The 27,898-nt window shown below is 40.1% G+C and overlaps 1 protein-coding gene across 1 annotated transcript in view; it reads right to left on the bottom strand.

Annotated features, from left to right (window-relative positions):
* The window catches only part of DSCAM (DS cell adhesion molecule), a 480,683-nt gene that overhangs the window by 64,725 nt on the left and 388,060 nt on the right, over positions 1-27,898 (bottom strand). Inside the window, exons 19-21 of the mRNA XM_026868377.1 lie at positions 26,024-26,179; positions 17,602-17,735; positions 1,087-1,240 (exon numbers count right to left, since the gene is read on the bottom strand). Coding sequence (XP_026724178.1) covers positions 1,087-1,240; positions 17,602-17,735; positions 26,024-26,179 — 444 coding nt within the window. The remainder of the gene's footprint in view (positions 1-1,086; positions 1,241-17,601; positions 17,736-26,023; positions 26,180-27,898) is intronic.

Here is a 27,898-nt window from a genome sequence, read left to right as displayed (position 1 = left end):
CCATGACAATAGCTCTGATAGTTAATCTACCATCATCAGACTGGTTTTCTACCACTTACATAAGAAGGAACAGCAACTTCCCTATGGTGATGGTATATGCTCTTCCATGCAGAAACTGCTTTCATGGTGTCATTTGGCTGAAATTCTGCAGAACTTTTTAAGAAAGTATCTCTCCTCATAAAGCCCTAGACACTTTATTTTACATTATTACATCATTAGCCACATGACTGAAGAATTAGCAGGCTTGTAAAACTGTAAATTCAATTAAATGCACCTAACTTTGCAACTCTAGGAACCTGTGGAATACACTGTTCATACTGGCATGTGGTGTAGTGTTATCAATTTGAGGTGGGGGCAGGGGTGAAATCACTCTGATTACCCCATGTAGAGATTGAATACTGATGGGACTCTTCTCACTTTGCTGTCTAAAACATTAGGTCTCTATCTCCAAGCTATGGTGCTATAGTGTTGTGAACAACACATTCCACAGTACAGGTAAGGGAGAATTCATGGCCCCAAGCAGTATCTTTTTAATAGAGCAGCTAACACAGTTGGAAAAAAAGATGCAAGATTGGAGGCACATTATCCCTTCTTCATATCTGAAATAGAAGCAGCAAACTTCAAAGCTAATGCAAGTTGAGAATAATTGTTCAGACTTTAAATATTTTAATCAAACCATTTTATACAGAAGATAGTACAGGAGAGATATTAGTAAGGAGAGCAATGATAAAGAAGTTGCATGGCAAGAAAAAAAGAGACACACATTCAGAAGGGGATGGGAATCATTTGCAAACTCTCTGCACCCAACAAAAGATAAAAATTGCTCCAAAAAAGCAAGTTATGTTCTTGTAAGGTAGGTGGGATGAATTACCCTCTAGAAGAGCACGTCATTGTCTCTCTGCTGACTACAGCAAAAGCTTGGGCAATTACCTGTGAGTTGTCATCTAACTTTTAGAGAGAAATGAAGTTATTCCTGATAAATCCCACTCTCGGTAATCAATGAGGCATAAAGAAACCATGTGATCATTATAGCAGTAATTAGCATTGTAAAGGTCTGGATTGCTTCAAAAAGTGCTGTCACTGTACCTTTAGCTAGTGGTTCCACAGTGATAATCTCGCTGCTGTTGCCTCTTCCTGCAGCAGTCACTGCTACCACCCAGACACTGTACTGGCGATTCCGGCTCAGGTTGGGAATTCTGTAGGAAAACGAGTCAGGAGAGGCTTCAAACTCGCTGATTACCTGTGGTGGGAGAGACAAATATTTCCAGACTAAAACAAACAGTATTTGGACAAAGTCTGTTAAGCTGAGTGCTACAAAGCCTCTTAACTTCAGGGTACTTTGAGTAACAATTGCCCCAAGCAGTTGGCAATAAACAGAGCAGACACAATAACTTATTGCAATCAATTTGTATTCAGTGAATTTGGGCCTACATCTTGTTTACAAATTGGTTTTATTCTGATTATGACTTCTATGTTTATTTTTACAGGGTTGGATAAACAATTTAAGTGAATATATTTGACAAATTTTTACTATCAGCACTTCTGATAAATAATTTCATTTTACAGAATACTTTCTCAATAGAGGATTCAGTCCTGCATCTGCTGTGAAATCTGAAGTTTTCTACTCAAGATATGTCTGGTTACGTGGAACTGTTGTGCTGGTGTTCCTTATCCCTGGGTTTGGTGGCCGATTCCTTCACTAATGGAGTGAATCAAGAAATAAAACTGTATTCTGTAACAGACTGTTCAAATTTCCCCCGAGTCTAGTTTTGTTTAATCACAAAATTACTTCCATTCAAAGATTCCCAGCAGAAGGTCATCTCAGCTACTTAGCTGCATTAGCAGGGAAGAAGTAGTGCTGGAAGAAATGCCAGTTCAGTCCATTCTTGCACTGTCACTCAGGTGCTTTGGCCGTGGACTGCAGCGAAGGCGACCGGCTGCTATGCAGTACTCACTTACTGGTGAGATGTTCTGCAGTCTACTTGAAGTGAACTGTGTGAGGAAAGGTGTGGAGGAATATATAGATTCCTCCAGTGAACATGGGCTTTGTGCACCTCATCACATCCTCCACAGGAAGCTCAACTCCTTAGTGGAGGAGAAAGGAAACCTCATCAGCCCTGAACAGTATTACGATGCTCAGTACAGCCAGTTTGATTTCTGATATGGGCTTTGTGATTCTCATACGTAAAAGTAGAGGGGGTAATGAACCATTAGAATGAATAATACTCACTTCCCTGTGCAATACTGAGCATGGTAATGGCTAACTAATGCTAGGCTAAAACTAATTAGAACATTAATGACATAGAAAAAAGATTTTACTAGGAATCAGCATTAAAAATAATTCATCAGTGTAATCTAAACTTGATACAGGCTGACAGAAAGCATGCAAGGAATCTCTTTGATATACAAATATCTGCTGGTGGTAAAGGCCAATTTAATCTGATTAGCATTTCAAAAGCCAGGTTGACCTGAAAGCATTGGAATATATAGTCCTTCAAAGTGAATTCCAGATAAACACTTCTCCATTGTGAACTGGTAGCCAGTTTCAGCTACTAAATGGGTCACTGTGTTTCTCTATTCTTGAGCTGGAACCTCATATAGCCAGAAGAGGGGAGTTCATCTCATCTCACTTTTGACATCTAGAATGAAGACATTTGTATCGCAGCCAATCACTCAGACTCCCTTCAGAGACCATATAAAGGAAAGGTAACTTCTGGCCTATTTGAGACACATGCAGTATGGTGAATCATGCCCTTGACATACCTGTATCTCCCCACCAACTAAAAAAGCGTCCATATAACTAGCCCAGGTACAGTTAGTTATCTGTGCTGAAGGCATCTGAACGTACTTGTGATTTGCCAATTATCAGGCCTAGCATAAAGGACACAGCCAGCATAAAGATGAACCAATAACCAAATTATATTTGATGCAAAAGGGTCAGTACATGGGTTGAGTACTGGGGGTACAAACAAGTCAGTCAGATTATACATAACTGACATCAATCACACTGACCCCAACAATGACACCACACAACCAACAATGGGGGGAATAAATGGTGAAATGCAGTTTCCCATAGAAGGGACAGGAGACAACCAAGTCAACAAGCCAAATACATAAGACCAAGGAAGCCACATACTAAATCTCTGCACAGCCCACATTTACAAAAGCCAAACCTGACTGGAGCCCAGTCCCAGGGAGGCAGGAGGTCCTTCCCCAAAAAGGAACTCTGCACAGTGCATCCACCTCACAGACAGACACTGCCCCTTCCTGCAAGTGGTCCCAGCTTTTATCCCTAAGTGGGACACCTGACCTTTGTTTACTTAATGTGGGACACCTGGAGCTCATTTACCTAATGGCTCTCCCTGCCAGGCTGGCCGCACCCTGGAGGGAAGCTTAAAGGGAAACTCACTCCCCCTTTGTGAAGGGCTGTGGGAATCACCCATATGTCAACTTTAACTTGGGGCTGAAACCCCAGTGTTTCAACTTGTTAAATCAAATACTTAATTTTGATTAACTAAAATACTTACCCTCTAGCTTCTATACCGATGTATGCCTCTATTTGCTTCTACAAGAATACATTCCGTTTCCTCCATGGAGACTAACTTTTCCGGGCAGACTTGTCTGGTCCAGCTATCAGTTATAGAGGGTCAACACAAGCCCAAATGGGGACCTTGCTGTACTTTTTAGCCAATTTAGTCAAAATGCCAAGTCAGTTTGTCCCATTTAGCAAGCACTTGCCTGGGTTTGCACTCTGATATGAAGAGGTCGGTGCAGGCAGACACTTGTATTATTATGTGAAATATTACAGCAGGTTTTGAGAACCATCTGTCTTGACATTTACACAAGAATATTGGACAAATGCCCATAGCTTGACAGGCTGGATCTATGTGAGGTCATACATAAAAATTAAGGTATCGATCATGGCACAGAAGGCTGAATTTTAATATTCATGAGGCAGCATTTTCTAGGGTTAATTTGAAAGTCAAACAGGCTAGGCTGTCTCTGGCATTTAGGCTCCACTCATAAACGCAGCTATCTAGCACAAGCTACTTTTAAACCACCTACTAACATGGGACGTGGATACAGCATTTAGGAATAGCTAACTATTGCAGATTTTCTTATTGCTAAACTTTCATTCCAGAAAGCATCAGTCCAGCTGAACTTACACTGTTTTCTCCATGACTCCCATGGCTTATGAAAGGGCCATATGGCTGCCTTTGGAAGCCACTCCTAATACTGCAGATCTCCTGCTTGAAGCGCCTCACTGCTCTGCTCCCCTCTGCAATGGCAGAGATCGGAACAGTCAGGCAGACATATGCCCTGTATACAATTGCTAAACAGAGATCAGAGAAATCTGGCTTGAGATTTTATGGTTTGGGGTAAGATGAGCAGCTATGCAGAAAAGGAGAACCTCAGCCTTCAAGCTTACATCTCTGGCACTAAGCACTCCTGCTCTGAGAACCAAAGTTAAAAACAAAACTAAAAAACAAACAATCCTCCAAAATTCCTCTGGTTGAAATGTGATCGTCTAGAAGAGCAGGCAAAATTGTCTTAGAACAGAGGAGCTCTCTCTCCCTGGAACTGCAAAGATGGGTTAATTACAGAAATAGTTTCTCTAGTGCCTTTTAAAATACCTTGTCTTCAATTCCATTCTTTCACCCACAGAAAACCAACATAATTTGCACATTTGCAACTGGAGCTACTCTAAATATTAATTCAATTATTCAGGGAATTAATTTGTTAACTGAATCTGGTAAGCATATCTTCACTACATTAATGATTCTTATTTTCTTAAAACAAACTGCTATAGCAAAAGATTTTGGTTTCTAACTAGTTAACATACACCTGTTTCCTCAGCTAGCATTCCTTTATAAATACCTGGGGGTGCTCCAGTGGCAAAGAACTGATTTTACTTTTAACTTTTTCCTGTCATTTAATTAGACCAACATGCCAGAGACTTTCATTACACTTGGAAAAAAAAAAAAAAAAAAAAAAAAAGGAGCTTTGTCAGCAAAGAGAAGATTAAACAATTGAAATAAGAAATATTTTAAAGGAATGTCACCTTGTCACATATTGGTCTTTGCATGTTCCAGTATGAAACATTACTGTGGTTTTATCCTAAAAGCAGTAACATGCTTGCTCAAGGGATTTTTTTTCTAACTGCTTTTTTCATTCAGTTTATAGATGATGGGTTAATTTTTCTTTGGTCTTTAGCTCATTGTCTAAGAAGCACAGACAGGGCCAAGTCTCTAAAAAGTCAGCAAGGGCTGTGAAGAATAAAATTAAATTAAAGGTCTTTATCAGGGTGCAGTCAATCTACTTCCCAAGCCAGGCAATAACAAGAGATGCTGAGCAACAGTCACTGCAGGGAGCATAATTTTCCTCAGATGCAACTCCAGTTCTATTGGTGTACATTGCTTTGTACACTCTGAAGCAGTATGCTATCTCCTGGCATTTCTCACTCCTTTAGAAAGTAATCAGATAGGTAATGTGCATAAACTCTGAACTCTTTGGCTGGAATTTTGTTTTGTTTGTTTGTTGTTTTTTAACTCAGCTTGGGAAAACTTCAGAAAGGTGCTTTAGAAGAAAAATAGGTTTGTAATAGTTTTCCAAGCAATTGGGGAGATTCCCAAGCAGAGAGGTAAGGCAAGAGGTAGCATTTACTGTGTACTGGAAGATTATTCAGTCAAAGCAAGCCTGAACCTTGCCTACAACTGCATCTACACAACTTCTGATATGAGAGGTGTACTGATGATCTCTATCTTCTTATTCTCTGCAAGTTGCAGGAAACTTAGAGGTTAAATGAGAAAACCAGATGGTGATTTTAAGGACAAGAGCGAAAAGCAAGAAACACCCCAGGTTTGTGGTATGTGTTGTGAAGTAAGAGTGTATACAAGTTGGCTACCTGTATACTGGTTGCCTCATCTTGAAAATTAAAAAAAATAATAATAATAATAAAAAAAAATATATATATATATACACACTAGAATGGCATGTGTGTTTTCACTATGAATTTAGGTATAAAATATGGCCGTAGGAACATCTAAAAACAGGTCTGGAAGGACTGTGAAGTTCACTCAAGCCTATTCCTGTAAACCAGGTTCATCTATAGCTGCACAATTTCTGGCAGATGTTTGTCCAACCTTATTTTGAAGACTTACAATAAATGGAGACTTTTCAACTCCCTAGGCTGCAAGACTTGTTCCACTGCTTAACTAATCTCACTATTAGAAAGTTTTCTTGAAATCTAGTTTGAGTTTCCTGCTGCAGCTTAAGCCTGTAGATTCTTTTTCAGTCTATTAGGAACACAGAGAATAGATTATTACCTCCATCTTTGCACAGTCTTTAGACTGCATGAATTTTTATCACTTTCCCCACCAGTACCCTTATCTTTTTACAACTTAATAACCCTGATGCTTTCAACATTGTCCAGAAATCACATTTTCTCCGTTTCTCTAATATTATCTGCTGTTACCCTTTGGATTCTCTAACAATGGTCCATAGGCTTCTCAGATATAGTTTCCAAACCTGTATTCAACAACTTCAAGGTATGACATTTGGCTTTGCACAACAGGATTATAAAGGTAGCTAATGTTCATCTTGGGATGCACAATAACCTCAAAATCCTCTTCTGAAGAATCTAGCCAATTGCTCTCTACCCAGTACTTTTGTCATTAGTTATTCATAGTATCCATTTTCTTGCAATTACCCTTACTAAATTTTATCTAACTTTTTCCAGACCAATTTCCCAGTTCATCAAGGCCTGTCTGAGCTCTAGTTCTGTCCCCAGTGTACTTGCAATCCCTCCCAGCCTTGTATCTCCTGTAAATTTAATAGGCATTCTCGCTATTTCATTATCCAGGTCACTAATGGAACCACTGAATAAAAGTGGACTCAGAAGAGATACCCATGCTGCTCCCTCCTGCCCACAACAACAAACTACTGGTTTCACAGCCTCCCACAAAACAGCAATCAGTTTTTTATCAGGCCTGAGCTGTCTCAGTGAAACCAAGTTTGACTAGCTAGGTTTCTTTCAATAAATATGAATCCTCTGGGCTTATTTCTTCTGCTAAATGGGAGAGAGCCAGGGAGTGTGTTGAGAACTCCACCCTGATGTTCCACATCACTTTTTAACTTGATCTCTAGCTCAGTTTTGTACTAATCTAGATAGCTCTCTTCAAAACTAACCTGCTTAGAGGGGTTAGTGCTAAGCAGTGTAGACAGACATCAGTCAATGTCACATACTCTTGGGGCCAGGTGCTGCTCCTTGGCCCTTGTTTAATTAGCAGTACAGATGAGATCTACAATGAGCACAGAGTCTCATCAGTAATTAAAGTTTTAGTTCTACAAGGTCAAAACATAAAGATGTCGATCTTTTTGCACAACACTATCACAGAAATGTCCACCCTGCTCTACCTCAGGCCTTTGTTGCTCCTGGAACTGATGTTTTAGAGTCTCTTGGACTGACAAAGTTATCCAGTAATGGGGGCCACAAGTTATTTCTATCTGGAAGCAAATTCAGTTAATATGAAATCAATACATTATTGTATTTATAGAGCATGAACTTCAAGTTCTGCATCCATGAACAGAGTAGACAGACCACTGATGTGCCCTCTCAGTGAACTCCCTAAAGATGTGAAACTCTGCCTGAGGTAATGGACCAGTACTTTTCTCTGGGACTGCTGGCTTTTGCCTTGCTTCCTTTCACAGATGGACAGACTGTCAGAGCTGCAAATAACCACCAATCCTGGACCACAGTTTTCAGAAAGATTCTGGATACCACTTTGGTCACGTAATAGCTTCTGTTCAGGTCTTGCTATTTTGGTTCACATATTGAAACATGACACTTGTTTTTCAGTCAGCATTATTGAAGATAACTGTTGTAAACAGAAGCTGCTCACAAAACAGAATGCAGCTTCCATATAAAATGTTAGTGGTGTTGGGTTTGGTTTTTGTGGTTTTTTTTTTTGGTTTTTTTTTTTTTTTTGTGATGGACCTTTTTTTTTTTTTGTGGCTTTTTTTTTTTGTGGCTTTTTTTTTTTTTCCCCTTAAATGCAGAACTGAAGTGTTAGAAAATTCAAGATGGAAATTTTGGAAACAACAGAGGCAGCTCCCTCCCTTTTCACCTGCAGAAAAATCTTGCAAATCCATTTCCAGGAATTATGCCTGGACTTCCAGGTAGCCCATGTAGTCAAGGAGTCTGTTGCTTTGGAGCCACCAAGGTACACCTCCTGCTTGCCTCTTTGCTGCAACTCACAGAGTCCATCAGCCTTCTGGGGCTCATGATCAGGGAAGCAGCATGTGGTGTCATGGGCTGGTGACTACACGAAGGTCAGCAGACCAGCTTCTGCACTGCCAGGAGTTCTGCTGCCTCCTTTGGTGGCCCCAAGAAATCACCAGGTTTGTTCAGAGCATTTCAGTCAACTCACAAATTGTATGACACCATCTGGTCCCAAGTGCTTTGTCCCGTATATGATACAGAAGGGAATGGAATAAATTCAAACCTGCCGAAATACACTGCAACTGACACCAGGGTCTTACTGTTAGACTATATTGATATATCTTTATGTGAGACTAGATAGTGAGACAAGATCAGTTTTATGAAAAAATTAGTATCAAATTAGAAAGGCTTTGCAAGGACACCATTTAAAAATCATATAAAACAAAACCTTAGCAGAATTAATTTATATTCTGTCACATCTCTCTTGAGGTCTCGTCTATGACAAATATAAGATAGGCAAAAAATGTGAAGTTGATGAAGCAATTACAGGAATGGAAGTACTAGGTTTGGGAGCTGGTAACAAAGCTGTAAAATAACTATGAAAATGCTGTAAATAGTACATGTGGCATATTAAAAAAGACATTTTAAATACCATTCAAAATAATTTTTTAAAATAACCCCAAAATTATACACTAATTCTATAAAGAACAAGAATTAACAAGTATCTTCATGCTGTAAAAAGTACTCTATAGACACAGTGATAAATAGTGCTTGTAGTACACAAATCAATGAACATATATTTAAAATTCAACCTACAGGTTCTGCTGACTCCAAAAAAGCTTTTGTTCAACAGTGACTTTATCTACTTAGCCAACTTCTGCCAGCTACCTCTCCCCTGTTTTAAAGAGACCCAATATAAGTTAACTCATAGTGCAAACCCTACAGTCAGCCCCAGGTACCTGGCAGCGACCTGTGTCTGAAATAATCTTTGAAAACTGCAATCGACAATTCTGGACTTCTCCAAAGGATTTAGAAAGATACAAAAGCTGAAAGCACAGCAAAGATTCATCTTGGCCTGGAAATATTTCTGTTCATCACCCCTATTTCAGCACTGCAGTCAGCTAGGTGTTCTGGTTCATCATCCTAACACTCTTATTATGACAGCATCATCTAAGATCTTTGCAGGAATACTCTCACTCCATTCATCTGGTTCAACAGCATCTTGCTCTGGAATATCTTCTCCTTTCAGGCCTCAGGCTTCTGGTCATTTGGGACCTCAGTCAAGGTGGGTTTAAGGGAGAAATCATATCTCTTAACAGAATCCCACAGCTAGCAATGGTTTGATCAACTAACATCACAAAACTATTGCCAGGATTTAAGACCAGAGAATAAACTGGTTCTTCTTATGAGAAAAGTAGTCTTTTATATTTTTACCTGGATGTCTTGCAAGACTCTTGTCATGTTTTCCAGTCTTTGGGTACTTGTGCAAGAAAGTGAAATGCAATCTGAAGTCTTCCTCAAATAGTTTTACTGATCAGTTTGGTTCAGGGGCTTTGGGGAGCAGCTTCACAGATATATTACTGCTCCATGGAAATCCATTTCATAATGTACAGTAAGAACTGGTGTCTAATAGAAAGTGCTTTAAAAGTCTAGCAGAGATATGACTACCGAGCATTCAGAAAACTAAGACGGATATGAAGCATTTAATCAAAGGCAAGAAAATCAATATTTAAGAATCAAAATCCCTCCTGTAATGTGCTGAATAGTTATGGGTCTAATTTGGTATTAACAACATGTTTATCAATGGTCACATCCAAGAGATCCCATCAATAACTTTGTGCAGCACAGACAGCTTTTCAGAAGGAAGCGGTAATGATTACAGTTTGGGTAATGCAGTTTTCCTGATGGAGACACCATACACTGCACACACACACACTCACACACAGAGCTAAACAGGTATACACCCTTTTGCAAAATGAAGAACGTTGTGAACTATGGAGAAGTCAGTCCACCCTGCCTAGACAGAACACTTCGTCAGCGCAAGCATTGCACCACAGCTGCAGACACCTGTGCCACGCTTCCCTTTGCTGTGGGGCTGGTGTGAACCTTAGGAGCGTGTAGCAGTAACAGTGCTCACATGCTGACTGATGGGTGCTTGCATGGGGAAAGCTTGAGTGAGCTTATAGTCTTGCAAGAAGGGACCTGTTCGGGAGTGGGAGAAGTCAGAGTGCTGCTGACTTGGCAGAGCCATTGCCACATCAGTTATCACAGCAGGTATGCAGCGGGGCCCAACACCTCTTCTCAAGACTGCATGTGGTGATGAGAACTTGAGTCACACAACACAAAGAAGGAAAGGCAGCAGGAGAACATGCTCAAACAGGTAGTGGAAGGTGGCAGCCAGGATATTAGAAGGCTGGAAGTTGTGACTTCAGACAGCAGGAAAAAGACTCCTGCTCCATTTGCAGATCTACAAATTCAGAATACGTATAATGCCCTGGGCACTGGTGAGGATGAACAAGACCCATCAGAGGATTCATGAGATCCATCTGAGCCTTAACCTAGAGTCTGCAGAAAAGGAGAAAGGCATGTGATAGTTACTGGAGACTCCCTCCTGCAGGTAATGGAGACACTGATCTGCCAACCTGACCTAGGATCTTGAGAAATTTTTGCTTGGCAGGCTTTAAGATCTGAGGTATATGGAGTATTTCCAAGGCTCATCCAGCCCCTATACTATTTTCTCTTTCTGCTTTTCCATCTGGGCACCAACAATGGCAGAGGCAATGTGAACTACATCAAGAGTCACAACAGAGTTCAGGAGATGAGAGTGAAGACCAGGGGTGCCCAGGTGGTGTCTCCTCAAGGCTTCAGATGAGGGAGAAGGATCAAGCAGATATGAGTCAATTGATGTTGCAGACTTGGTCTAGCAGTCAGGGCTTTGTCTTCTATGACTGCGATCTTGAGGAATGAGAGCTACTGAGCAGGGATGGCATATATCTGGCAAAGTGCAGCAAGGGCATCTTTGCAGAGAGTCTTGCTTACCTAGTGATGAGGGCTTTAAACTAGGTGTGGCTGAGAGAAGCAAGGGCACAAAAGGGCAAAGCAGATGTGTCTAGGAAACAACATTATAGAAGAGGATCTCACTTTTCCCCTGTAAGACCAGCACAATTTAGGATCCATCTCAAATGCCAGTTCACCAATGCATGTAGCTTAGAGAACAGATTGCAAGTCTGTGTGTAGTTGCAGAGCTCCAGCCTTATTTGGATTATGGTGACATGGTAGGATAGCACTAATGACTGGTGTTCTTCAATGGAGGGATAAAGTATCTTCAAGAACAATGTGTAGGAAAGTAGGAAGGAGGGCTTTCACTTTGTGTGAAAGGAGTTTCTTGAATGCATGGAGTGATGCACCAGTGCAGATGACAAACCAATAGAGAGCTTGTGGGTAAGGATCAGAGGACAGACAAGGACTCATAGTGTTGTAGTAGGTGTCTGCTGCAGACCTCCTGATCAAGAGGAGGAGGAGGTAGATGAAGCCATCTTTAAGCAGCTGAAGAAAGCCTCACAAGTGCACACCTTGGTACTTGTGGGTGACTTTTACCACATTAAATACTGCTGGAAGGGCAGTAAGACTGGAAGCAAGCAAGCTAGATGTCTGGAGAGTCCTGAAGACCATTTCGTGATGGAGGTGACCAATGAACTGACTAGTGGCAATGCTCTGTTGAACTTGTTGCCCACAAATAAGGAAAAACTGGTTGAAGATGTGAAGGTCTCTAACAGCTTTGGCTGTTGTGACCATAAGACTGCACTTCAAGATCCTAAGAGGAGTGATTCAATGGGAAACTTTCCTGAAGGGCAAAGGGGCTCAGGACAGCTGGCTAATCTTCAAGGACAACCTCCTCAGAGCACAAGAATGGTCTTTTGCAATGTATGGAAAATTGAACAAGCATAGCAGAAGGCCAGATGGATGAAAATGCAGATCCTGATTAAACTCAAACACAATTTTTTTTTGTGGAGAACAAAAGCTAAAAGGGTTTCTTTAAGCACAACAGCAGCAAAAGGAAGGCTAAGGGAAGCTTGGGCCCACTGCTCAATGAGGTGGGGTACTTAGTGAAAAGGAATTTGTAAAGAGCTAAGGTACTCAATGCCTTTTTTACTCCAGTTTTCACTGGTAAGGTTTGCCCTCAGGCTTCCAGGTATCTGAACCTTCTTGAAGAGTATTTGGGAGTGAAGCTGTACTAACAGTAGAGGAAGACTGAATTAGGGAGCACTTAAGAATCATTTACTTAGGCATACAGAAACTCATAGTAGATAGGATGCATCTGAGGGTGCTGAAGGAGGTGGCTGATGTCATTGCAAAGCTACTCTTGGTTGTACTTGAAAGGCAATGGCAATCAGGGGAGGCTTCTGGAAAAAAGCAAATGGCACACTCATCTTCAAGAAGGGCAAGGAGGAGGATCTTGGTAACTACACGCTGGCCAACGCAGTCTCGATTATTTGAGAAGGCTATTGAGCAAATCATACCAGATGCCATTTTAAAACACATAAAGTAGAGGAAAGAACAGCTGACATGGATTTAGCAAAGGTAAATCATGCTTGACCAACCTGATTGCTTTACATGACAAGGTGACTGGCACTGTGGGCAAGGGGTGGGTGGTTGAAAAGTTTCAACATGGGAAATTCTGATCAACTGGGGGAAAAAAAAATCACCATGAAACCATGGTTGAATATTGGAACTGGGGCCCAGAGGGATGGTGGGATCTCCATGCATGGAAGTGTTCAAGGCTTCACTAGACATGTCCCCAAGCAACCTGTTGTAATTAAACTTGCTTTGAGAAGGGGATTGGACTAGGTGGCCTCCAGAGGAACCTTCCAACCTAAGTTCTATTATTCTGTGGAAGTTCATAAATGGAAAACCAGTTGGTCAAAATATGTATACACCAACTAAAACCAAACAGTGGCAGAGCTAATGTGCATCTCTCAGAGAAAAAGAAACACATTAGATTGCCAAGATGTTTTCTAAGTTAGATGGGGTAAAAGCTCCAATAAAACTCCTATGACCTTTTAGGCCATAGGCCGTACAGTATGGCTTTCACATCTGAACACTTTCTATGGATAGTTGCTGAAAAAAGTTCTGCTTTTAGCTTTCACTATCAGGAAATCAGAGAGCAATAGTGAGATCATTTTGTTTCACGTCTTAATATGAGTGGAATGAAGACAAGAACCAACTGACAATGTCCTGAAAAGGAAAATCACCAAGTAAGAGAGCGATTTCCATTTATTATCTTTTTATAGTGCAGTTCTAGCTACATGACTCCTTTCCATTAATCTCCAGGTATCCCATGGAGAAAGCAGGAGACTGATGCGCAATTTAATGACCTGCTTTGTTGGAAACAGCAGGGTAAGCCTGTTTAATATGTTTGCTCCTATTACTGAATGACTGACCAGAAGATCACCCCCAACAAAACCTCAACAGCCACAACAGCAGCAATGACTGCACTTTTCTAATCAACAAAGAAAATGAGATTTTAATATGTGTATTTTTAACTGAGTGATGCCATACTGTTTGTTGACACCCAGATGATTTAGTTGGTCTATATATCTTCAAGCTCTTGACCTCTCTCTGCTTTCTCTGACAGTTCTAATGCTTTCTCAACCCTTCCTGTGCCAGCAAATCCTGCTTCTTAACCTGTGTATTCCTGCCTTCTTCCTGTGTTATTCTGAGATAACAGTTTCCCAGGCTGGCTAGCCATTGCATGCTTTGTGTCACAATGACCTTGTCTGGTTGCTTTATGCCATCTAAATTTTATTTAATCTAATCTCATTGATTCCTCCTTATGTAGTGTACTGACCCGAATGCAATAAAAGGTTGGTGGAGTTTTTTTCAGAAATCACCTAAATTTCATTTTCTGTTGCCCTTTTAAAAGCCTTGGTAATATACATCTACAACCCAAGGCAGCAGGTGCTGGACCAGCCACCTAAAGCATCCTCCCCCCTCCCCCGCCCTCCCAGCTAGGGCCCAAACCACCCTAACTTCTTCGCTAGGATTCAAACCACATGCAATGTCTATGGCACCACTGGAAAATGCACATTGCTAGGATGGGATGGCAGCCTGTGCTGCAGCTGGCAGCACTACCAGTTCCTCCCCTGAGGTCTGGGCAGAATGAGTGTGATGAGTGTCCTGCCACTATGCTGGGGATAAGCACATTAGAAATAAGCTAGCCAACAAAGGACCATTACAGGTGGCCTGGAGAAGCCAGCTGATACAAGGAGCCAAGTGGGATCAAGAACTGTGGGAATGTGGGCTGTGTGTTAGCACATTTAATTTGTATGTTTGCTGGGATGTTTTCTTTCTTATATTTGAAAAAAATAGGACCCATTAAGTCATATTTCTGTATTTTTTTCTATATTTGCAGAATGAAATAGAGAATTTTTTGCCTAATAATGCCTATACAGGTACAAAAATTAAACAGAATGACATTGGATCATTGCTTGCCCCTTATCTTGGCCAGACAATAGATTGCAGTGGAGAATAATATTTTTTTTTTTTCACATAATAATCACATTTGTGGCTTGAAAAATCCCAGGCAAATGCTCTCCTTAGGACTCAAAATATTTAAAAAGGAAATGTCTTCATCCTTCTGTACAGGGGCAGTAGAAGTTTTAACAGCTTCCGCACTTGCGAAGTAAACTGAACTATGCAAGAGGCAACAAATCTTCATCTTATAATATCTGAGGGTAATATAAGCATTGCGCTTCGTAACAAAAATGTGTACTATACAACCAACAGAATTAATATACAACCTAAAAACTAAATTAGTGTTCTTGTGTAAAGGACTGTCTTGTGTACTGTAATGACTTGTTCTCACCAAACATGCTGCTTGTAAAATACAATCTGCAAAGAACATAGCCTCCCCATAAGTTTACCTTTACCACTGTCCTTCTCTCTTTCTCCTCTCCGATGCTTAAAAACTGTTTGACTTTCTGCTTAAATAGCAGACTTTTAGGAAAACTAGTTTGCAACCAGGGCTTTGACTGAAGGAAGAAGTCTCTTCAGGGAGTTTTTGTGGCTCTATACTTCCAACTACAGCACTTGCTACTTACTGTGGTAGAAGAGATGATGAAGAGACAAGTCTTCTATTTATTTCCCTTCTCACCCTAATTTAAGACCTGTTTCTCTGTCAACTACTTGTCTCTGCCAAGAGTGAATCATACAATAACTTCCTTGGAATACACAGACCGTATCTGCACAGGAGAGTTAGCACTCAACCACTTCTGCAGAAGGCTTGTTTCATTGCAAAGCTAGCTCTGAACAATAAACGTGTTATTTCACAAACCTTTTAAGAATAAAAGATAACAAAGCATTTTGTTATAAAGAAACTTGGGGGAGTGAATCCTATATGAGATGTGTCCTGAGGTCTTGCACTTATTTAAAGATGTCTAACTTGGTTTCTGAAACTAGCCACTGAATGTGAACCCTGTCTCATTTGCCACACAGGACTGGTACAGAAGACCTGCTCTGTAAGCCACCACTCATGCTGATTTGCAGAACACTAGTGAGAAGTAGTACAGGGACTGTCCACATATATACATATTGTCCTCATATTTACACATACGTATATGTACATATATATGTTTATATGTACACACACACATACATCCCTAACTATACATGTACACATTACCAATTAACAGAAAACACAAACACCTCCAAGTGCCTCTACCTTGGGCTAAGGTATATAGTGATGCTCCCACATCATGTCATAATGAACGCAACAAAGATATAGCAGTGAAATTCAGTACAGGCCAAGACCAGCAACTTATTTTTGTCATTGCTCATCACTGAGGTACTCCAAAAGGTAAACATACACTAAGCAGTCTTAAAAAAAAAATACTTTGTATATGAGAGAAATGCATATTAGATAAAAAAATTTTTAGCGGAGTATGTCTATTTTCCTGGTGATGTAAACACACAAAAAAATTGTCTCTAGCAAAGCCTCAGGAAGAAACACTGCAGCTTTGTGCATGGGAAGTAACTAGTAAGAGCCAGCAGCACCACCTGGCGTCCTCTCCAACCCCCCAGAGAAGTGCTTGGTCCACCCTCGGACCAGAGCCCTAACTGCAATGACGAGGTCTGTAAAAATCCGACCTCTTTAACACACTGCATGCCATAGAAATGCACAAATCATGATGGAAAAATCTCTGGATAGTTTACATTTAAATGGTATGCTCAGGATAGTTTGGTTTGCATGGCTACAATTATTAAATTAATGGAGTTAAGAGTTCTAAAAGATAAATAAAACAGCACCTAGCTTTGGATGTGACTAATAAATTCTAAATAGTAGGACATATCAGTTTAAGCACAGCTATCAATGGACACATGTTTTGCCCCATCTGCCCTTGAATACCTGCAGAATTAGTTCCCTCACTGTAAGACTGGGTTGGGTGAGGCTGTGTCTGCCCCCAGGGTCCCATTCAGGCATACCTTCAGGCCTTCCTCTCTCTCAGCAAGCTCTGAAAACAAGCCTGAGGCACTTTTGGAAATTTCCCTGTCAAACTCCTCCTACTTCTGGAACAGTATTTTCCTTGTCTATTAAACCAAGATTGTACTTTGCAACTTGCAATGCTATCTTAGATGGGAAGTCCTGCTTAAAAAAAGAAATCAAAAACTTGGATAAAAACTAAATAAGTTTTTCTTTTTTTTTTTTTTTCAATGTACATTAAAATAAATATGCATAGGTATTCACAAAGAGCAATTGGTCCTTGTGTTTAAAGATAGCTGGATTCCTTTGTGACTCAGAGAGGGAGAAAGATACCTGATAGTCAATTCAATTTTTCTCTTGTCACTTCTCAGCATGTAGATCTAGAGTGGGCAAATACTCCAGGCATAAATAAGCTTATTCACAAGAAAATATGTTTGTTCATATGTCATTATGTTCTTCATAGGTCATTATGTTCCTTCGCACATGAATAGTCAAGCCAAAAAGTCAGGAACTTAAGATGAACACTCATCTAAGTATGGGTATATAAATATATGCCTCCAGCTACAACAGGGCTCTTGCAGTTGGTCCTGTTGAAGGTAACTGAGCACATTTAAAAAAAGAAAAACAATGTAAAAAATACGCAGTTTCCATTGTGAGTTTTGAAATTGTTTCAGTGATCTACAATAGGTTTTAAATGGTACAGAAGTTTGATAGGTGGGAAAAAACAAAATCAACTCTCAGTTACCCCTATAGCTCCAGGATCCCTCTTCAACCTTGCTTAGGGTGAACAAATGTCAGGAAAAGAAGTGGCAAGGAGAACATCAAGCACTGAGTATCTGCAAACACTGTTCCAGCCCCCCAAGTCAGTGCTGCCCATCTGTGGTCTCCCTGTGGGACTTACTGTGGGGTAGGGGTGTGAGCAGAAGACAGTGTATTTCCGAATGATGCCATTCAGCTTGAGGGGAGGGAGCCAGGAGACGAAGACGGTGGAGGCCGAAGCTGCAGCTGCTTTAACACCAGCGGGAGGACCTGGAACTGGAAAACCAATGTGTTAGAGTGTCCCAAGGCAGACATTTGGTCATCCTAGTGTAACAGAGGAATGAAAAGGAAAAGGGAGTGTGCCATGTTGGTAACCCTGCAGACCGAGATGGGACACCTTGGGTTAGAAAGAAGGCTTTGCATTGCCCATGCCAGTTGGAGAAGTTTTGGTGGGGTGTGGCCCCCTCCCTAAGACGGGAGAGGCTCTGCTTCAGAGGACTCCAAAGCAGAAGCTGCCACTGATGGTTAAACATTTGTGAAGTATCACCCCCAGCCTGCATTGCATGAAAATATGTTGGCTGTGGTCAGTGAAACCAGCAAACAACATATTATTATAAATTGTCAATTTTGAAGACATAACCCACTAAGTTATTATTCACTGTATAAATAATACACATGTGAACAGTTTAATGGATTTACACAGCAGAGCCATGAATTTAATGAAGTGGAGAGCAAATGATCACTGCCTGACATGACCCAGGTCTCGCTAATGGTGTGACATGTGAACGGATGTATGGCCACAGAGTATCCTCATCCCCTGCCTTGCCCGCCAGAGCTCAGACCTCTATCTGACACTGCAGCATGTGAACACATATCTATTTTTCTAATTACAGCAGCTATCTATATAAGCCATCAAAAACTGTCACAGAGAAAGAAGAAAAAAATTACCTCCTCTCCAAAACCACATGGACAAAACTTCAGCCAGGAAATATTAAAATTTTGGTACACAATCTTAACTGTATCTCTTCAAATGTTTGCATTTTGAGAAAGCTTTTAATTTAAAGGGTATATGCTACTTTTCAAACACATGTTACACTGTACAATGTTCTCCAACTTTGGAAACACTCATATGAAAAAATTTCTGCATCCTAGAATATCACATTACACTTAAGCTTGTACTTAAACAAAATAGTAAGGCCTACTTTTAACAGGAGAATAAATTGTTTTAAAGTTTCCTGCGAATAACACCTTTTGTCAAGAGGAAAATATTTAAGAATATTTTTTAAATTATCAAAATAAATAATTTGAAATATTTTTTAATACTGCATGCAGTGAATACTCATGTTAAATTGTTAAAATAGATATGTTGTATTACTCTCTGTTATACAGACCAGCAGAAGGAAAGTCAGGAAGCCATATAGTTAAAGGTACAAAATTTTGCCTGTAAAGAGAACCCAGTCTAAATTTGCTTGGCTTCAGATTGTAAAAAACATATAACAAGAACTTCAGTTTTATATCTGCACAGGTACTACTAGAAGATGTAAGAAAACCGACAGGCAACCACTTAGTGCAACATTTCTGAATATGCATTTTCTATTTATAGTGTGGTGAGAAAGCTAATAAGGCATCAAGTAACAATGCCATGATTATAATTACATGCAAATCCAGCCCCTCACTGCAAAGGGTCTAATTCAGTTAGCAGTTCTATCCAATGCAGAGTAAATATTGATGCTTGACAGCATTCAACTTGTTATTTATTCTCAGCTCATTAGAAATGCTATTTGCTCCCGCTGCTGAAGAGTGAAAGCTAGCTCTCCAGGGTAATTACTTAACCCACGGGAGGATTCCTTTACGGTTAGTAATGTTTTCTGGAAATCACTGCAAATAGATGTATGAGGTTAAAGTAATTTATTGTTAAATTAGGGTGTGATGTATAGGGACAGGTTCTGATGGTAATTGGTCGTGGCTGTCAACTGTTGAGGGATTAACTCAGAATTCATCTAGCATTTTCCAGTCATTGGACATATGTGAGAAACATTACCTGTCATTGCACTGCTGTGTCATTGTTTGGTATACAGGCCGGCAGAAAGAGGGGCTAGAAAGAAAGTCAGTAAGCCCTACAGACAAATTTCTGAAGCTTTTCTAATCTAAGGACCCCTCCACCTCATTGCAGAGGGGTTGGAATCCGGCAACAGTTTTTGCAGTGGTGCCAGAATTATTCTGAATGTTCATTTATGACTCCTCTTTTTCAACATTGTCTTTGTTTGCTGGGTTGTGCATGTGGAAATGACTGTGTGTGGGGAAGTGTTTATATTTTCTAAGCAAGAATTCTGCAGACTGTCATCTGATGACTTACAGACCACTACTGTCCTCTCTGTCCAGAGGGTAAAGTCATTGTTCAAACTCACCCCCTGGACCTAAACAAGATTATTATGAGTTAGCTCAGCATTAAACTGAAACACTTGTTACTAAATATGGGCTCCTTGAGTATCTGAAGAAGTTGTGGTGAAGGAATGTGGTGCCTACCTTATCTTGGAGAGGAAAGATCGCAGTCTTGCTATGATAACTTCAGGTACTTTCTCTCATTGCCACGGCATCCTGTAGACTTACTAGCTTCAGTCATCATGAGACAACAGTATCAGGAGACCCGGACTGTCTTACTGATTTCTCCATGGATCTTTATTTAGCACACTGATTCCCACAGATCCCAGCAAAGACAAGCTAAATGTGCACAATACCATAGTTTGTTGTTTGTTGTGGTTTGTTGTTGTGTTTTTTTTTTCCATGCTCACTGGGGCTAAAATAATGGTAAGATGGTGTAGGACAACCAGGGCTGAGCACAGAGAAGACAAGGACTGCTTCTAGACAGCTTTGCAACCTTCCAGGGAGCAGATTTGGTAAATTTAAGATCAAAGATGGCCTCATTCTCCAGCTAGCAAGGCTTTGAAAGACACAGAAATAGCATGCTGCTTTCATGTGAAGGAGAACACTTTGTATTCTTGACAGTGCAAGCGAAATGCTAACACAGAGAAGGCAATTATACTGATATGACTAGTCCAGGAAACAGCATTTAGATGTGCCAGATAATGGGGGGGGGGGGGGGGGGGGGGGGGAGAGCTCCAGGAACTTTCTCATTCCCTTTTTTCATAAGCAGAGAGATTATCACCATTTTTCTTCACAGTACTGAACAGCAGGGAGGCAAATGCAGAGAGCACAGTGCATTTAAAAGTGCTATCACCAATATATCAGAAAATGAACCCTCCTCCATAACAGGTTTTTAATTCTGCACTATGCAGGACTTTCCTATTGACTTCTACATTTATAAAAACCAAAACAAAATAAACTCCTGACTGCTGCCAGTAGTGTCTTTGTTCATATAGATATCCCACCTACAATTTAGACCTGTGCTAGCCAAAATACATTCATGTGTGCTGTCCACCCCTCATTCACTCTGAACTGGCATACTAATCACACCATTTCTATCAAATTCCAAAAGCTTCACAGGGGGAACATTTATTATTTTATACCTTTTTTTTGTTAATCAAAGAGATAAAATTGGAAATCTCTGGCAATAGAAAAAACCACATTAAGGGGTCATTAAGGGCAATTTTCCATCATAGTGCCCAGGTGATGAACTGCACATCCATCCTCATCAGCTGAACAAGCCCAATGAGAGCTCTGCTCCAAAGAATACTGAATGTTCACTTGATTGGATTTATGCTAATTCATTTTAGAATAAATATAAAGCTTTGTCAGATGGTATCTGTACATCCATCTCTCTCATGGCAGTTGCCAGGAAGCTTGGTGTCCAGAGAGAGAAAGGAGAGGAGGAAATCTCTCAGGATTCAGGCAGAGTCTTACAATGAGGCTGGCAAAGGGGTTTAGTGTTATTCCTCCTTCTTCCCTGCAGCTAGTCCCTGCTGCTCCCTTGCTGCAGCTTTCCCTTTGCTCTAAACACCAATCTCTCTGGCAGAGGAGACATGGAAGGACAGCACTGGTGCACCAAGCAAAGACTTCAGTGATCTACAAACAGCTTTCTGCACATAGGAATGCATTTTCTCAAAAGCAACTGATACGAGAGAGAAACATGCATTCTCCTGCATCACAGAAACCCCAGCAGCAAGCTCTGCTAGACACTCAATAAAAAGCAGCTGCGCCAGGCCAGACTGCTGGTTACAGGAACCTTTCCCTGGGAAGGGGCTCTGGGGACTGTGTGCTCTGCTGTGTCAGTTCTGCCCAAGGTCAGAGGCCGACAGCCGAGGTGCTGCAACACGTGTCGGGCTTGTCCGGGGAGCAAATTCACTGTCTCAACTATAGTTTTCTCATTGTGTATTCTACCCCACCCCGCTACAAAATGGAGTAGCTTTTGAAACTGTACTTTGAACACAGAGAGGAAGAGAATTTGAAGAACTATACATTTTAAGATTTAGTAAATTAAGTCCTCAGGCGAAGAGGACAAGCAGCTTATTAGAAACTGTGAAGTGGAACGGGTAGGGGACAAAACCACAATGAATTCTTAAAAATTGGTCATTTCTGCTTGGCTTATTTTTCTGCCAGGAGGAACTTCACAAAGACGAGTTTCTTTATCTGAAGGCTAATGGGGGGGAAAAAAAAGCTAGACAAAACCCATAAATATGATCAGATTGAAAGGAAAACTCATTTCCTATTATTTGCTAGAGCTGTTCCCATTTCCTAAGCTGATCAGCAGCAGTGTCTGACCTCTGGTGTTTAAAATCAGTATCAAACATTACAAGAAATGGAAGAATCAACTCATTTCATCCAGGCTGATTGATTCATTCCCTGGGTTACACTTATTTTGCCCCATTCGCAATTTCAAGCCTGCTAAAGAAATTTTGGCCTCATGTCTATAGGTGAACACCAAAAGAGAAGTCACAGGAGACCATGATCTGCCTTTCAGTGGCAGCAGTGAAATATGCTGGACCATTGATTTTACAAAGAAAAGTTTCCCCTCATGTAAAAGAAATGGAAGAAGAAAAAGGCATCAATGGTGTGATATGGCCTCATAATAATAATAATGATGTGGAGGGCTTGGCAGCCACTTAAAAATATGTCAGATTTACAGATTTTATTATAGGAGCGTGGAATATCTTGTGTCATAATTTTAGCCAGAGAAGGTCTGGGAGCAGAGATATAAAGTTTCCAGATGTACGTTCTGTTAAGATTGCAATTATTTTTATTATTTTACATGCCAAGAGCGTTCAAAGCAATTTTAGGGCAGGGATTTTTTAGGAGCACTGAAACTAGCCCTTTGAATAATTCTCTACAGGAGACTTTTCCTTAGAAAATTACAGAAGAAATGTCTGTCTGTTGTTCTGAAGAATGAAGCACCTGTTTGATGCATATAGTTTGTCAATGTGAATGTTTTTTTCCCATTTAATTTCCATAGCCTTAAGGATGTTTAGACCCAGGACATTGGTTTTGGCTTATGTTTAACTGCAAGCCTTTATATATTCTACTCTAGACTTTTATTGCTCTTAATAAAAAGTTGTGAAGCTGAAGCAAAACATGGAATCATTATATTTTCTGGAACACCTTATAGTTTAGTTTTCTGGACAAAAGATTTAATGAGTGGAACCACTGCAAGGCATCAGAAAACATTTGAAAAGGTCAGTCATACTGCCTCGGGGTGAATTATTGCTGAGCTGCCAGGAAGATTAAAGATGAGAGATGAGCTTTTGCACGGCAGCCAAACAGGGTATGAGTCTATGTGCTTCCCACATCTTAGGGCCTCTCTGATCTCAGAAAGGGAGATAGCAAAGAAGCCACCAAGAACTATGGAGAAGCAAACTAGGGAGAGGTGGGTTAAGGAAAAAAAAAAAAAAACCAAACAAAAAAACAAACCCAAAACCCAAAAAACCAAACCCCCCCAAAAAAAGGAAAAGAAAAAAGGAAAAAAAATATTTGGGGCTTCTGATGTTTCAGAACTGTTGCAAACTGGAGACAGGTCACAGGAGATGGATGAGTATGTGTTGGGGGAGGGAGCAACGGGCACACAAAGCCTTCAGATAGGAAATACTGTTATAAAGCAGCAAGTTATCCATTGCTCTCCTTGGTGAGGGGGATGGAGGGAAGTACTTAAACTGCTTTACAGCAAAAGAGGTTGCATTATGATGGATCCTTAACTGGTACAGGGTACTCGGGGAGGCTTTGGAGTCCTCATCACTGCAAAATTTGTAGAAAAGGTTTGTAAATATATGCAATGGCCGAGATGTATCTGATCGTCTTTAGAGCAGGGGAGTGGTTTTGGTGAGGTCTCAGCAACATTTCAAGAGCAGTACACCGTGTTTTTGTTGTCCTCAGTGAGAGACAGAGGTACTGCTGACACCACTTCTGCCCATCTGATGGATTCCAAAAGCTGAAGAAACCTCACACAGAGACAAGATGTTATCTGCAAGGCAAATTTTGGTAGCTTGCACCTCCCATCGAGTTTTTAACGCAACAGAAACCGGTGCATGGCATTCCCAAACAGCTATTACGACCTTCTCTGGCATATGTGCCCAAAACTGCTGACCCAGGAACCAGGGGTTGTCTCTACAGGTTGGCTTTTCAGGGGTTTCTGGAAAAATGTTCCTTTTTGTCCCCCAACATTGGACTGGATGGCCAGCTTGATGCATAAGGCAGAAGACTGCAATGTTGCTTAAAGGCATGCATGAGCAAGCACATTCTTGCTGTCCTCAGGGGTCCTCTGACATGAACTATATCTCCCCGACTAGCCTGTCCCTGAGTTCCTGGAGCAGTGTGGGACAATCCTGTCTGCTGGTGGCTTAAGTCCCAGTCCCAAGGTTCTGGAGGGGAGAGCCTTTGTGTTCAGAGAGCAATCAGAGAAAAGTTGACATGATGGAATCTACTTGACAAAAAGTAACCTGAAAATGCAGCAGATAATCTTACGGTTCTCTTATTTTTTAGATTTTTCTTTGAAATAAAACCATCTACATCCAAGCAGTGGGTGTCTCAAGAGCGTACGATTCAGGACTTAGGTGTTCCAAAGTAGTTGTTAAAGGCCTGTAGGTTGGGATCAGAATGACCTAACATTCAGTTAAGACACACAAGTTTATAGCTGAGCAAACTGTCCTTGACAGTTTCAGACTAGGTGTGGTAACTTGAGACAGTTTTAAACAGAGCCATTACAGCAAGCTGATGCAGGATCTCAGTGATACCTACATCTAGCAAGACCAGGAAGCAGATCTGCATTAACCAACATTGCCATATGCCTAAATTTCCTTACATTTCTCAGCTATTACTCTTCTGCTGTTAATTCAACTTTGATCAAAGTAATGGAAAGTATTAAGCACATGAAAATAGAATAAGGAACAAATAACTCATTTGATAATGTAAGAGAAACTTTTAGAAATCCAGTTTTCATATATAGTGTGCTCCCTGGATACAACTACAGTTGAGGCCAGGTGACTTTACAATGTATGTACATTTTAGAATGAGTCCCTTAATATTTTATTGGAAAAAATTAATAACATCTGTTATGTAATTTTTTTTTTATTGGCCAAAACCCACCAAACATTCATCAAGTCAGTTAATCTACTGAACCTACTCTCCTGGCACTGCTGTAAATCTCATTACAAAAAAATCCCTGACAAATATATTCATATATTCACGAATGACCAGCAAACTAGATAACTAATAAAGAAAAATCCATTGACTAATCTTGAAAAAACATTGCATAACTCACAGGAGAATTTACCAATCAAACATTATTCAAGTAACTTTATTGTTAGGACCATGTGCATTTTTATTTCTTCCAAAAAGTTCTTGATCCAGATTTTCAAAAGTGTTTAGAGATCTAAAGATTTATTTTTACATCTCTTGAGGTTTTCAAGGCACTAAATGGGTTAGGGACAAAACTCCCCCTGAACTTGAAATTCTAGTCTTTCAGAAATAGATCAGTATGTGGCATCCTACTGAGGCAACCTGAAGTGATTTCCATAGTTAAAGCTACAAGAAAGTGATTATGAAATCTCATGTGTGCGTGTGTCTATGTGTGATTAAAAGACTCTTAAACTTTTAACATTAGGACTTAAATTTTCCATGCTTTGGTCTATGAACAAAGGCAAGAGATTTTTGTTCTTCAGTTTGCTTTTGAGGAAAGAGGTGTTTGGAGGATTTTTTTTTTTTTAAAAATATATATACTGAAAAAAATCTTTATATAAGCATATCAGTTACATAAAATCATCCCAGAATACTCTTTCCTCCTTTCCCCCTTCTCAATCACTTTGAAAGAATTAACTTAAACCCTCTCAAAATTCTCAAATAAGATCCTGAAGTATTTGGAAAAAACCCCAAAAGACAAACTTGCTCAGATCATTAGTGTTATCTACAAACTTCCGGAGTCTTGGAAACACTGATTGTTTTCAAAGCTGTGGGCGCATACTCCCGATATGGGGAGTCTATCTGGATAGTCTATCTATCTGGATAGACGTCCAGATAGAAATCTCACTCTGCATATTTGTGTACAATATTTACACTATTTTGAAAGCCTGACCATACAAATATTTCATGGAAGTGGGAATGGAAAACGTTTTACTCCTTACCATCTTCTTTAGTGCGGGTGAAAATTTGTTCACTTCTCACTCCATCTCCAGCTCGTGTAAAAGCCAACACCTGAATGCTGTAGTTGGTGTATTTTTCCAGGCCATCAAGCTCCAGTGATGGCTGTGTAGTAGTGACATTCTTTATCTCTCCTAGCTCTATAGAATAAAAAGTAGATTGAGTTATTGCCACGTTCAGTCTTCTCCCAGCTATTGACACCTACTGTGGAAATCTCAGGGATTAAAGAGATTAAAGAATGCTTCATTATTATAAAACAGCAATGAATTATAATGAATTAAAATAAATCAGTTTTTGTCCTGAATTCTTAGCATTCAAAACAGACCCAGTTTTCATTTTCAAACTTTCCCCCCCCCCCCCCCCCCCCCTTTTTTTTTTTTTTTTTAAATACAGGGAAATTGAAAATTTCTAGAAGCAGTAAGATTCTTCATAAAGCATAGATTACAAGAAGAGATTATTGCAAAACATTCCCTGAAGCAAAAATGAGAAAGTCAGTTATCTTCATAAAGATTTTCTGGTTTTGAGAAAGACCATTTCTCATAATGAAAACCAAGAAAAAGTCCCCTTTATTTTAAAATATGTAGCAAGTGCTGCTGCAAAGCACTTGATGGCAGTAATACCAGCTAACAATAGATTTAAACACAGTAAAGTAAGATTTACTTGCAGAAAGATGATGCACTTCATATGAATCTTTTTTGCAGCAAGCTAAGAAGTAAAACCCATACTGCAAAAAAGCTTTAAACATATTTAGGGCAGAAAATAAAGCTGAAGACAGTTTTAAGCACTGTATGAACATCATCTTTTCTCATCATACTGTAGGATGTCACATAGGAGCTTAGATAATATTCACATAGGGTCTGATCCAAAGACTACAGGTGTCAGTGAAAAAATTTAATTTTATGTCCATGTCTACGTTTTTACGTATGCTTCTCAGACATTTTTAATCTTTATTTTTAAATGTACAAAGGAATTGGTGGTTTATTTCCAAATATTTTTGACCCTTAACATTACCAGCAGTAACAGTGGGCCTCTGAGTTACATTTTCACTCCGAGTTCCCCTTGCCATACTAACAGAGGCCAGGATTTGCAAGACAGTTGCATATTAGAGTGAGCTATGATTCTGATGGATGAAAGTAGATGAAGGGACACAGCTCATTGCCCTAGATTTGTCAAAATTCAGCAGGGCAAATAGGAATAAGGGCATGTGTATCTCAAAACTACTAATATTTAATTTACAAGAAAGGACCATATGTAGAATTATCATCATGTGATAAATTGCAGATTAAGAAGGTATCTCTTTTCTCCTTTGATCATTTCACTCATTCTCTGCTCAGGAGTCTGGAATTTCCCTAGGAATTATGCTAGGAGTACAAAACATAAGCACAACAGAAGAGGCTGGCATGAAAATAACAAGCCTTTTCCAAAAATGTTTCCTTCTTGCCCTCAGCCATGGAAATGAAATGCACCCTGTCAAAAATTAAGGAATAATCTCACAAGTAGGCAACTAGATAAGCAAACAACTAACCAAACTAAAATAAGATACAGGTTTGGGCAGGTATGTTCTAGGTTCATATGGTCATTCTTTATAAAAGAAATCGACTGGACTTTTAACTGAGATTAAATTTGCTCAGGTGATTTTGGGTACTATGGTAGGTCTATGGAATGTTGCAAACCCATGGCAGAAGCCTTCCCGAAGGGCCCCTCCAGGCAGCTTTACAATTCCTGCTACTCTGTTAAAGCTCTACGGAAAGTAACTTCCTCCACAGGTAGATCAAGCTTTCTCTAAACCAAAGAGAAAAGGGAGTACAATGCCTTCACTGCAGAGAGTAAATGATATAAAGGCCACATGTGGCTTGTTA

Source organism: Athene cunicularia (assembly GCF_003259725.1).
Source record: "Athene cunicularia isolate RWA chromosome 1 unlocalized genomic scaffold, athCun1 chr1_part1, whole genome shotgun sequence".
NCBI lineage: Eukaryota > Metazoa > Chordata > Aves > Strigiformes > Strigidae > Athene > Athene cunicularia.
The sequence above is the reverse complement of the archived record's forward strand: the minus strand, read 5'-3'. Positions and strand labels throughout refer to the sequence as shown.